The sequence below is a fragment of the Coturnix japonica genome, chromosome 19, assembly GCF_054131305.1.
Source record: "Coturnix japonica strain WE chromosome 19, WE-NBRP24, whole genome shotgun sequence".
Classification (NCBI taxonomy): Eukaryota; Metazoa; Chordata; class Aves; order Galliformes; family Phasianidae; genus Coturnix; species Coturnix japonica.
The window spans coordinates 7,408,521-7,422,265 of NC_140681.1; the positions used below are offsets into that span (position 1 = coordinate 7,408,521).

Consider the following 13,745-nt stretch of genomic DNA (forward strand, 5'->3'; position numbering starts at 1 on the left):
ACTGAGCAGAATTTAAGTGTTCAGCATAAGGTTAGAAAATAAAACTATACATTTTTTAGGAATATTTTACCCTAACTGAGTGTACATTCTCTTCCTTTATGAATTTAACAAAATAGTGAATGAAAATTCATTTGTGTCACACTGGAGATGCTTCCTAGATTTTCAAAAATGTTTAATGCATTTATTTAAGAGGCTGGATGCACGTGTTCCAGAAACTGGTCTTGTGCTTAGTTTTGTCTTTTAAATATAGTGTTTCTTTCATGTGTCTGATATTTAGCTAAAGGTTTTGGCTCTGCAAATCCCCTGGTTTATTGTCATTATTCTTCCATTCTCTTTGTCCAGTAATGTGATCCAACCCAATGCAAATGCTGACACATGTAACTGAGGCTAATTTGCAACATGAACTTGTGATAAAAAACAGCCTGTCTAATAGCACATGTTTCATGCTGGTCTTACATCACTGAATTCCCCAGGCTCTGATGTAAATGGCAAACTGGAATGCACATTCCACCCAACTCATCGTAGAGAATCAGGAACCTCACCAATCTTTCTAATCTAAGCACAGATAGTTCTGTGGTTTTACAATTACTTTAATACAAAGGAGATTTTCCAATATAGTCTGGAATGGCTGCCAGAATATCCACACTTATCCTGAGCTCCTGTCATCAACTGCCAGGTCATAAAACTGTGACAAAAAGCATCAGAAAAAAAAACACTCAAGAGTACCCAACATTGCATGGAAAAAAATGAAAAAGTTGTTATTAAGGAGTTATTCTTTTTTCCCTTCCTGATATCTGAGTTTCCTTCCTTATTCTTAAAGCCCTGCTAGTATGTGATTGGTTTTTCTAGTTCAGTCTTTTTTACTTCTTATCAATCTGTCTCCTCACACATTTTACTTGATGCATAGGAAATTCTGCAGAGCACTGGTGACCTCATAAAGCAATAACTCACTCTGAAATGAAGACTCACCGGATTTTTTAGAGATATGATTTAGCACTCTGAGGGAAAAACTAAAAGCCAAGAGAAGTATTTCATTTAAAACATGCAGAACTAGTCAATGAATACACATCATCAGCTCTGAATGTTAGAATTCTTCTTTTCCATAAAAAATAAAACTGATTATTTCTGTTAACCCCAGAGAGCTTTTCTGAATTCACACTGTGCCTGATCTACATTTGGAAGGTAATATCCTTACTATCAGAAAAAAAACTGCAGTGGGGCTTATACATGATAAGGTATTTCAGAAATGTTTCACATTCATATAGTACAGTAACACTGCAATGTGCATTATGTCCAGCAGATTAGGTGTTGTCCTGCTGCAAAATATTCTAACAGAAAAGAACAAAAGTTTGGATTGGAAAGGACATTAAAGGATTTAGATTCTCTGCTTTCATTGAACTTGTGATAGAATCTGACCTTCCTGTAAATGAAAAATGTTGATAAATATTAATGACACAAACCCATGAAACAAGTAATCTCACAATATTCAGAAATGTATGTTTTCAATCTTGAGTTTCTTTTTCATTAAGGACAGATTTTAAGTCTCTAAGCATGGAGGAGAAGCTGCAATCTTCTCTTTCTCTCAGAAAGATTTATACATGCATATTATCTTCTCCTTTTTACACAAATTCATCCTATTTGTTAAAAACAAATACATTATCCACTTACTCTCTCTCTGCTCTCTTTCCTTGATTATAGCATCCAGCCATTTCTGTTTGTCCTCCGCAGTCTTGGCCATGCAGACAAACCACTTGTTTTTGGCCGTGTTGTGTATCTTCCAGCCATTTGTCACTGTGTAGCCGTTGCTGTGGTAATCTGCTGTAAAAGCCCAAAGCACAGTGCACACAGTGAATAGAAGGCCTTCTTTAATTAGATCAGCGTGTGACACCTTTATTAAAATATTCTTATTTGGAGAGCTTCATTTTTGAAGGTGTTCTTCATTTTTGGAGGTGTTCCTCATGCATCAGTCTTACTAACGGTTCATATAAGTATTAAAGAAGTATCTATGGCTAGGCTGCTCATCTTGAATACCCTGTCCTTGAATAAGCACCTTTTACATGGGAAGGGGTTGTGATCAAGCATCCCCGTGACTCGAGGGGAGTGGAACCTCACATTTGGAAGTACCCTGGCAGTTTTTTTTGTGTCTAGAGCCAGGCCAGAGAAAATCCACACTGAGTACACTGATGGCTGAAGTTCCATTCAAAGTAGACCAGCATTTTCATATTTCTTGCCACGACTCTTTGCCCACAAAGCCATTTTCTCTATAGATTCAGTCCTATGGTGATAGTTTGTAATTTCACCTCAGAAGAGCTAAAATATCCTAAGTGGAAAGGCACTGGTGAAAAAGTCTACAGAACTTGTTCAGATTTTTTGTTCTGAACTTCCTTGGAGCACAGTAGGCTGTTGATTGTAAGGATTTTTGCCCACAGAACATGGAATCTCTTTAAATGTCACCTACTGAAAGAAAAGAATGCTAATGCCTAACTTATTACAACAGTAGCAGGAGCTGGTGCAGCCTTTGTGGGTGAAGTCAGAACCCCATCCATTCTTTCAGCTTGTGTCAGGACAAAAGAACAGTAACACAACAGCCCTTCCCATGTTTCATCATGGCCACATTCCATGCTACTGACTTGATGCTAAGACTAATATTTGGTAGTATTCTAAATGCAAAGAAGATCTAGAAGTTCTGTTGTTATAGCTGTAATGGCTTAAGATCTAAGAAAAGAAAGGATGGAAAAAAGATAAAGTATCTTTTACTAAATTAACTTGGATTAGGAGAAAAAATAGACAAGCTTCTAGATACATAACCTCTTAAAAGGTCACTTCAGAATGAAGAACTCATGTCTGAAAGCATGACCAGTCTTTCAACTTTAAAAGCTGGCCTAAGAATGAAGACATCAGATGTTACACAGCTTATCAAAGATTTCATTGAAGGAGTAGGGTGAATACTTTTGTAACAATTTCCCACACAAGATTTGGGCTTGCTCCGTTTTAAAAAATAAATGGTATGTTTTCTCTTACCCGTTCCATCTTCCACATTCTCCACCTCCATGACTTCTGTATTTATTCGACCCCTGAAGATATAAAGGGATCCATTGATTGATTTTGTCCGTTTAGATGGTTTCTTCCCAGCAACTCTGTAATAAGGATTCAGATGGTTAGCAACCAAAGCAAGATGTTTATTGCATATATACATCACATATATTACAACACACATCTTTTTGAGGATTTGATGGGCACAGAAAACAGCAAAAATTAACCTGCGATGTGACTATTAAAAAAGGAATCAAGTCTAGTGCACTGTAGCATGCAGCCACTTCTCAGGTTTTAAGTACTCAATTAGTCTACAAAGATAAGTTTGTAACAGCATCAGTACAGCAAGAGCTTATTTTGCATGATTACATGGGGATCAGGGTATCTTTAAGATTTACATTCTTGAGGATGTAACTGAATTGAATATGAGTTTTCAATATAACCCTTAATCCTACCTGCAAAAATGTTATATTTGCCTCCTCAACTGGCCTACAGTTTTGAAGAAATTGTGGTGGGTGTATAACATTCCAAATGTACAACAAAATGTGAAACAAAGCTGCCATCACATGGCCTTCACTTGTGTCTTAAGTGTCTCTGCATGTGGCATTCATGAAAGTGCTGCTGTGGCAATTTTGCACTAGAGTTTATGTCCTCATCCATAAGCTTTTCAGTGTCTGTTGAAGTATCTTATAAAAAAAACTTCAGGAAAGCACTTTTCATTACTATTTATGTTCTGATTTTTATGTCTAGAATAGGTTTAAAACTACACAACCAACACCTGCTGAGCTTTAATATCTAAGAACAACCCTGCTATATGAACCAAAACATGACTGGTCAAATGATCACCGCTTGAGATGGCAAGTGTCCAAACTCTGTACAGTGAAGGGATTGCTGTGGCAAACTGCCAGGAGTTCATAAAATTCAAAGAATAATGCAATAAAAAACAGCTGGGGAGAAATTTTTGTCAGAGTGAAATATCTGTGATAACTGTGGCATGATGAGAAACACAACGGGATTTTAAACAACTTTTCCTTTTTACAACTAATTTTAGGGATAAATATACCTTTGATAATGACCATAAATTAACATCTAATCAGCCTGACAGAGCCTGAGATCTAGGAGCTATTAGATCATTTCCTAAATATGTCTGTTGGAGTCAAAAGAAAAGCTGTCCTAGCAGCCTTAATAAAACCCTTTAAATACTCAGCCCACTTCCCCACATGAAACATATTGTTCCTAACATCAGGAATCAATTTAAGCAGCAATCTGTGATACCACCAAGAACACAAAGCAATACTCAGCTCTGAAAAAGAAATAAAAAAATAGAAATCTATGTCATCAGTTTGGCAGGTTTCCCAAAGCTTCTGCAAAAGCTGAGATCGTAGTCTGAGATCTATAATGACAAATCTAGTTCTGATTCTAAACACATCTTAAAATGGTCACAACAAAGCTAATTCTAATTTGTACTACCAGTATTAAGGTGATGCCCAAACTAAAATGGCTGCAGCTCTGATTATCTACTGAAGATTAGGGCTGAATTCTGATTGTACATTTTGATCCAGGAAAACTCCACTGACTTCTACAAGATTCGCAAAGTGCAAGTGTGATAAGAATCATCTAATTCAATTTCAAGTTGGGAACTGACATGGGAAGGCTTTGTTTGCTTTTCTTTCAAACCTGTGTTCTACCTTGGTTGTTTGTCAAGCAACTGCTCAAATGATCATGGCAGCACAACTGGAAATAAATGCATTTCCATCCTGGGCTAATTATAAATAGCAGCTAGACAGGGGAAATATCCAAAACTAAGTCATGTAACAATCCCTAAATTTATCTTTCACATTTGGCAATTCCCAGTAGACTTAATAAAATGTTCAGTTTTTTAATAGAAATCAGATTCTGGGCATTTCATCAGTTCAAGCTATATTATTAGACAAAGATAAACAATATTGATCCTTTGGGAAAATCTAAGTGTTACAGCAACCTCCTCCAAAATTACGCCAAACTGCAGAGCAGCTCAGTGACATCCCTGTACAAAAAACAGAGTTGCTTAAAAGGCAGTAGAACATTTTGTTTTCTAAATCTTTGCATTCCGGGAAATGTGCCTGGGCAGCGGGAGGGACTACGCTAACCTGGACTACAAACAGAAATAGTGAAACAGCTTCTAAGAGCTCTGAAGGAGGAAAAGGTTACATATCAAGTTGATTTTTCTTTTAATAAGAAGTTTTCCATTTCTGAACTGCCTTTTTCACAAGTGTGGATTTTGCAAATTGGTAAAATGTCAAACCAAAACGTTTCAGTTTTCTTACAAGTTGCCCACTGAGGCTGTGGGTGCCCCCTGCATGGAGGCCTTCAGGGCCAGGCTGGATGGGGCTGTGAGCAGCCTGGTCTAGAGGGAGGTGTCCCTCATGGGGGTTGGAAAGGCATGATCTTAAAGGTCCCTTCCAAACCAAACTATTCTGTGATTCTGCTCCATTTCCACAATGTCACAATGCTTCAGTTAGATTAGATTAGAAGCTATTTAAGATTTGTGTCCTTTCTTTTTTTTTAAAGTATTTATATTACATTCTAATAATTTATAAAGTAGATTTCGTCTAACAAATTGCTTTTTATATAGTTTCACCATTATTCACACAAAATATATGAACATTATTGACATGATTATTTTTTTTTCCCAGTTTAATGGTTCCAAAATTTCTATTAAACAAACTGAAAATAATCCCCAAATTTGAAATTAAGTATTTTCCTTGGATTAAATGCTCTGGTTTTTGATAAGATCTAACTGGGTTGGCCATCACCAGTAAAGAGGTATAAACTGAAGAAGAGGGAGGATATTTGCAGGAGATCTGAACAGTGGAAGATGGATGGTAAATCCAGAAAAGACCAGGATGAGTCTAGGAATGTGGAGACAAAAAGCTTAAGAATTGAATTACAGTATAATGGCAACAGAAAAAAAAATGCCATCCACAGAGCCAGTGCTATTTTAAAAATAAGCAGTAGATGTCAATAATGCTCGAGTTTTATAAGGTAAAATGATGCCAAAATTGCTACTAGGATAAGAAAGCAAGACAATTCATAGAGCACATGGGCTGCTGATCTTCATCTCTTCCTCTATCCTGTGTGTCCTGCAGCTACTAAATGTTCCCTTAGTCCTCTTTCCCCTTTTTTTGGCTTTATATCAATTTTCACGTCACCCTCTTCTGCTTAGAATAACCTAACAAAGAAAGTTGGCAAGGCCTCCTTCTTCACATCACTCCTGGAGACCCATCTGCTCTGGGAAGCCTTCCAGCTGTAAGAACTCACTTAGTGATTTTTCTGTACTGTATCAACTTCTGTCTTTGGGCTGTGCGCTTCTCAGGGTGGGGACCCCATTAATCTCCAGCATATTTATCCCATCACATTGTAATTTCCTCCTCATATAGTATAAGCAATAGCAATAGTCAAGAACAGAGGAAAGTCACAACTATGACTCAGCCTTACATAGCAACGGGGAACACAGTGAGTGCTTAGTAAATGATCATACTTCCTATGTACAAAACCCCAGAATAGTCCCCTTATAAAGCCATACAGGCAGATGAACTTACCTGGATTTCCTCTTGCAGTAGACCAGTAGATTATCAAATAGAAAGAACATTCTCTCCTGGATGTTTCCTGCTGAGATTTTTAACAGAGTTCCTTGGAGCAAGAGCTGTGTGCAGATATCTGTCAGGTTTGAGCCCTGAAACAGAAGAGGGATCGTGTTTACTCTTCACGTTTTTGTGCGCACACAATGAAACATTCTTACTAAAATGCTGTCATTTTATCTGCACGTTATTAAACTGCACAATGGCTGATGTTTTAAGAAGAGGAAGCCTTCGATTTCTTATTGCAGCTAAACACATCATGCCTTTCTGGGTTATAAATGTTTTGGAATCTCCATACACTGTGATAAATCTTCCCTAACTCTAAGAGATTTATCCTTAAAGCAGCCATATTGTCAATCTCCCAAGCCCATTAATCTTCCCTTTTGACCCCATGCTATCACTGCAAGTATGACAACTGATGGCTTTAAAAAAGCTTTATAAAAGAACAATGGTACTTCTTTGGCTCTGATAGTCATGTAAGTCACTAGTAACCATCCCTCTAGAAAGTTATCCTAGTGGTAGATCTCTCTCTTTTGTTAGAAGTGTTTGCAGCTGCTCCCCTTACTGGAGTTCTAAAGAATACATGCAAGTTAGAAATGTAGCCATGAACATCACAGTTTGGGTCCCAGACACTGTGCTAGCTGTCATGTGCAAATTATTACATGCATTTAACAGACACAGAGATAACTGAGCTTAATGCTCAAGGCATTTAAGTGTATGAGGATCCCCAAAAGCTCAGAGCAACCAAAGCAGATCACTAAGCCATTAATTCCCCAAACGTTTATTATGATTATTTCTAGCAAAATCTATCTCTAAGTCTTTGAAATACAGCACGTTAGGGTCCATGTCCTGGTTTGTACTCAGAACAGGCAAATTTCAAGTATCTCCACGTTCTGAATGAACGCAGTTGTGAATCTGCTCTTCAGATGTTCCATGGCCCAAACAAGATTGGTTTGGCTAAACCACAGTCACTGGTGCAGAGTTCCTTGGTCTAGTATTACTTCAAAGGATCCTACTGAAGAAGGTCTTTTCAGAAAAACACACAGACAGATGAGAAGCGTTTGCCACCCAGTTCTGGAACATTTGCATTTATTTCTCATTTGGAAGGAAGAACGACCTAAAGTAACACCATGGGTTCCGTCCATGGTCTGCACGTAGATAAGGAAGTAAATTAGATAATGAGATTTCTCTCTTAAGTCTTACTGGAAAACAGAACTCACTTTAGATTGCACGATATCCAGTATCAACAAACTGCTTGACTTGCCAAGGTCCATTAAGTCTATACTCACAAATACCAGAAAAGATTTGTAAAACGCAGTTCATCCCACCTAACTGCAAACATCTTTGTGAGCAGACATGAGATCTACCTCCATCTAGAAAGGATTTGTTAGAATGTTCTTAGACATTGCCTGAGTGAATTTTCTTCAGATCAACTCTGTTACCATTAAGATGAATTAAATCAGCTTATCCAAATGCAATGCAGTCGCTGTAAAGGTGTGAATGAAGATTTAATTACATTGTTTTCTAAATCAAACCATGCCAGTTGTGCTGTCATCTTCTTTTCACTAACACGGAAGAAGCCATTCTTTAAAGGCTGCCAAGAATGGACACCGATGTTCAGATGTGCCTGTAGTTTTTTTATTCAATCACATATGAACTAGTTGGGTGCAACGCTTCCATCTGTTGCTCTGGTATGATTTTATTTTCTTATCCATCATAGAAATAATTAATACATGTCCAGGAATACTCACTTGTTATTTTGAAAATGACATGCTGACCGTGACTACCTCCAAGAGCAATACCAGTATGTCAGAATTGTAACCCCAATGGCACATACGCAAATAGGAACAGAAACCATCCAAATGTACAATATAAAAGCATGTTCCCCACATGGAAAAATTATCTGGCCTATTTTGTGCAGGAAATCAAAGCAAAGATTGCAATAGTTGCTTCTCAAAATCTAATATCTTTATTTTTCTGTCAGACCCATCATGATGGTATCTGAATACTGGTAATCTGTTTCCTGTTGATGCATTTCCTGTCAACCTACCTACTTCTCATTTACACCCAAATGAGAGATTTTTCAGTAGTAATAAACAGAGCAGGAAGATTTGATGTTTTCTGAGACAAAACAGGATTTCTCACTTTTCTAAGTGGGACCAAGCTGCAGGCAAAAAGAAAACAAAACATCGTAGCTGGTTAGAAATGACTGATCTGCCTAAGCGTTAACACATCTCACAGCTCATCCCATTCTGTGATGGGTGTTCTCTTTCCCTAAACATTTCAGATTGGAGAATGTGTTCATTCTTCCTTATTCAGGGAAGATAACTCATGAGAAGGAGCTCAACTCACAGAATAATCAACATACAATTAATAAAAGCAGCATATTAACTGGTCCTTTGCTAAACAATCAGAAATGTTCTACATAAAAGCTGGCCTTCTTGAGTACTCTTTACTTTCTTACCCCTGTATAAACTAATACTTGTTTCACGGAAGAATTATCCAAAGCCAGACTGACCTGTCTGAAACTATTCTCTAACATACACCTACCAGGATTCTGTGCATTCCAGAAGAATGAATCTGAGCAGAGTTCATTTAGATGAACAAATCTCTGATCAAGCTGCAGATCTCAGATGCTTCCCAGTTTTGGCCTACTTTAATGTGACCCACCGTCGTGTCCCAAAAGAGTCTTATAGGATGATATCAATTTATGCTCAGTGTTTGATACTGAGACAGGATTGTGTTAGAAGGAGAAAGAGATTGGTGAAGAAGATTTATATGAGAAAATTTATATAAAAAAATAACAACAGTTATTACTGAAACTCCAGATGAACCTTAAAAGCAAGAAAATGAGACATTGCAGAAGCAAAATCATTTTATATCATCCCTCACACTGGAAATACTGAGGGTAGCAAAAGGATGAAGATCATACCAAGGATGGCCCCACAGGAGCAATTTAAAGGAATAATAATTACAAAACCCAGTGAAATTGTGCTGATATAGTTAAACAGAAACACTAGAAAAAGTGGAGCCTGTTCCAAATTAAGTGAAAAAAGTTACTTTAAGTTGGGCTGCTTGCACACACCCCAGAGTCAGGCTACATCTCACAGTCATAAAAGACATGGTCAAATAAAAGCTGATGCTTGCTACTTTTTGACAGTTTAGATGCTTTGTATTAAAGCTGTTGGAAACCATAGGCATTACCAGATTAGTACATACAGTGCATGAACACACACACAGGGCCTGAATGTTTCAATATCTATAACCATAGTAACGGACAAAAAAGGTTCACTGTTTCCTAGTAGAGATTTCCATCAGGTAAACTCAAAATCCGAACATAAAAGCTTCTCTTACAGACAGTTCTGTGCTTTGTATCCCTCCATTACTATGTTTAAAATGCTCTTAATTCATCATTTGCAGCATTCCACAGGACAGGAACTAGGAATGCTCCTCATTCAGAATATTTCATGAAATACATCTGAAAGAACTAAAACCAGCTATTTACAAACAACTCTTTGCTCAAGAGTCATAATTTGCAAGAACATAGTACTGTGGCAACCCAAAAATAGAAAACTGTCAGTCTGTTTCAAATTGCTTAATGTGCACATAGAAAAAAATGTGATATGTTTAGCATTAGTCCGCATTTATAAAGCTGGTTTTCCTCCTTTTAATGAGCTACTACAAGACTCAGAAACTATCCACAGCTTACTGGGAATGAGAAACCCTTTTCCCTTTTTGAGCTTTTGGGCTGAGTAACATAGGTGACTATCTTTCAAAACAGTGTATATAAACAAATCAGAAAGTGTTTTCAGACCCAGACTGTTGCTGTGAATTAGTAAGCCTCCCCTCATCCACTGCCCCCAAACTGCATGAAGTTTCACACCACTTCATTTATTACATCATGCACACTTTAGGAATCATGCTTCAAGCCCTGAGGTTCAAACTATGACTCTTGCCTAGACGACCTATGAGTTGCATTGCGTTTGAAATGGTTTTGACTGCTTCTGAAAGTCCTCCTATACAGAACACTGTATGACTTTTTTGTTTGCTGAGCTTGCTATCCAAAAAATACACAGCTGGATATCTGGGTTGCTCTCATGTCTTAGCTGGATGCCAAGAACATCCTTTGGGGAGAAAATGAGCATAGTTTAAAACATACACGAAAGACAGAAAAAACAACCCAAAAAAGAGCCATGGAGAGCACCCAAGAGTCCAAACATGAGGAAGTTTACATGACCTCTAAAAAGATGTCCTCAGCTGGCAATGATCAGTCTCGACATTTTAAATGTCAGTCTTACTAAAAGCTGACGCCAGTCTCCCTATGAGACCATTTAACACCACTGACTCCCTGTGGTGCACCTCCCAGAGGCTTCCAACTCCACCATTTCAAGGGCCTCAGCTTAAATCATCACAAGATAAGCTGCCAATTCTTTTGTGCACCATCCCCACTTAGCAGTGTTTCTCCTGTGTGGCTCTTTTCCTATACTTCCTCTTTCCCCAGGCTTCACATCCCAGTTCTCTACCTTTCTTACTTTTCACTCTTTCATACTTAAGTGACTCTTCCCATACAAATCCACTCACTGAGAAACACCTCACTAGAAACACATCCATGAAAAACTTAACTGGAGAAGACACAAACATAATAGTTACTTTCTAATCTAACTTTATTTTTTTATACAGGAAATCTGTATGATGCCAACTTTCAATGCTCACACCAAAACTAAAGTCTTGTAGGAATGGAGAGGGAAGCTGGTGCTGTTTAGACCAGTCCTGATTTCACTTCTGGATTTGTCCTTCAAACAAAACCTGCGTGTCTGAAATTTCAGTTCTCCCCACCTCTAACAACTTTACCCCTTTTAAGATCCACATCTTCTGCTGCAATTTAGCAGCAGCCCACACGCTCAAAAATAAACACTGAATTCTAAACCTGTCAGAGTGATACCACCCACACCTCCAAGCACATTTACACATCAGAAATCCCTGCACACAGTATGCGTCACCAAACTTCAGCCCACTGCATTGTGCAATGAATTGTCTCCAGGGAGCTTGCTAGTTCTGCATCATACCTCCCAGCCTTCAATGTGGGACTGCAACTGTTCCAGGGCTTCCAGTTTCTCCATCTGTCTCTTGGTCTCATTGATATTTGTGCAGACTGTTTTCATCGCCTGCAGTGCATTCTGGACAGCTGGGTGATCAGGATGCTTAGAGGGAGTCCTCTTAGCCAATTCCTTTAAAGATAAAAAATAGAGGTTAGATGTAGCTTGTGGAAAGGCCAAACACAGCACTGAAGTACAATCCTGTAGGAAAATGCCAGTATTCCAGATTTAATGGGTTTTATAGACAGTGTTCTCTGCTCCTCACACTTGCAAGGCTGCTACTTTATATGAATGCTGCTAAATAAATGAAGGAAAATCACTATGTTAATTAAATCACATTGAAAGAACCCAAGCCAAATATGTTTTGCTGTGCCACATGTATTTGTTTCTGGTATGACCAAGACAGGCGCATGGCAAAAGTCCATGTGGGATATGGGCTCCCCAAAAGATAAACATGCCAGAGTGACATATACTTTGACTGGAGTAAGCAATGTAGAAAACAACTTGTCTGCAAAGCATTTCCTAAGAGTCTGCTTCACTTGTTTCAATGCACAGCATCCCATAAACACTGACCACTGAAGGACAACAATGGGAAAACTTGAGACCTGACAACTCTACCAGATTGGCAAAGGGGCAACCAATGTCAACACACAATTAATCATTTTTTAGACCAATGTTATTTTATAGTCAGCCACAAAGGGATTGAAATGCATTAAAGAAACCTTAGCTAAGCCTGGTAATTTCCTTTTGATACATAATATGGTACTTAAGACCCACATTTTCAGATTGCCTGAAATATTTCTCCCTGTTATGTTTTGCCTCAACATAGTATTTGGTTGTTTTAAAGTCCTGTGACTAAATGGTAAACTGCTGCTGAACTGCATCATTTTGCATGAGAGAGGAGAATGTTTGAAATGCAGTCAGAGAGCCTGCACAGCAGTGTGCGGTGTGATCTGGACAGAGCCAAACTGCTGCAGTCCGTAGCTCCCAGCAGTATGGGCAAAGACAACCTAATGGCTCCAGGTGGTGATCATCCAGGATGAGAGATTACAATCCCCAAATGCTGGTCATAGCCTCCAACAACATTTATTCCGTAGTCTGATTTGTCTTTGGCTTCTTCACATCAACATATTAACCTAAGCAATTGACTCTTCTCCATGCTATCTTTTGCCATATTGACATTAAAGATCTTTGTAACACACTGTCTTGTTTGACACCAACTCAGATTTCAGGTGATCTTGAGCACTACAAGGGCTTGCTTCCCCTGACTTGGAGGCACAACATGGAATGCAGGCACTGTTCCTAAACCGCTTTCTGTTCACACAACCTCTAGTTCAAGTTAACTGGTACTTTCAGTGTCAGGTTCCAGAGCCTGTCAGTGAAGGGATGTGGGTTGATGCTCAGCTTCTGCTGAAGCCTGCTACAGCCACAGCTGCGAACACAGACAAGAAACCATCTTCTGCTATAGCAGAAATTGTATCTACACACATGCAATCATGAACTATTTCTCTCCAGGTTTGCTTGCAGGCAGAAAGAGGACAGTCTGTGTCATACAGTCTGTCTTGAACAATACAGGAGTCTGCAACTTTAATGTCCCACACACCCACAGCTACACCATCTTTCTAATCTGCAGGACATCCCTCAGCAACTCCTGTGCCTCCTAGTGCCTGAAAGCAGGGAGGGAAGATACAGGAATCACCCACTTTCTGAACCCCAAGCATTTTTTTTCAGTGGCTGCTAATGTGAGGAAAAGGAATCTTTGAGATTCAGTCCTTTTCTATTCTATTCTCAATCAACCCCCTATCCTCCATCTTCTGACTTTAGTGGATTCTGTATGTATCCAGTGGAGATTTTGAAGAGGGCAGGACAGAAAGCAACTCCTGCTAGCAACCTGCTGTACTGAGCAAGAGCAGGAGAGGGGACTGGATAAGGCAGGGAGGGCACTACATGGGTACTCAGTTTTCTCAAAAGCAGCAGTTGACAGTCAGAGTCACAG

At 38.7% G+C, this 13,745-nt stretch overlaps 1 protein-coding gene and 1 long non-coding RNA gene across 6 annotated transcripts in view; one reads left to right on the top strand and one right to left on the bottom strand.

The window, feature by feature from the left end:
- The window catches only part of LOC146757842 (uncharacterized), a 249,532-nt gene that overhangs the window by 158,992 nt on the left and 76,795 nt on the right, over positions 1 to 13,745 (top strand). The gene's annotated exons all lie outside the window — the stretch shown is intronic.
- The window catches only part of PREX1 (phosphatidylinositol-3,4,5-trisphosphate dependent Rac exchange factor 1), a 135,148-nt gene that overhangs the window by 41,340 nt on the left and 80,063 nt on the right, over positions 1 to 13,745 (bottom strand). For 2 of the 3 annotated variants that reach the window (XM_085520325.1, XM_085520324.1), the window contains exons 6-9: positions 11,720 to 11,881; positions 6,615 to 6,748; positions 3,022 to 3,137; positions 1,669 to 1,818 (exon numbers count right to left, since the gene is read on the bottom strand). In XM_085520325.1, the coding sequence (XP_085376451.1) occupies positions 1,669 to 1,818; positions 3,022 to 3,137; positions 6,615 to 6,748; positions 11,720 to 11,881 (562 nt within the window). The remainder of the gene's footprint in view (positions 1 to 1,668; positions 1,819 to 3,021; positions 3,138 to 6,614; positions 6,749 to 11,719; positions 11,882 to 13,745) is intronic. The other variant, XM_085520326.1, reaches the window with a different exon arrangement.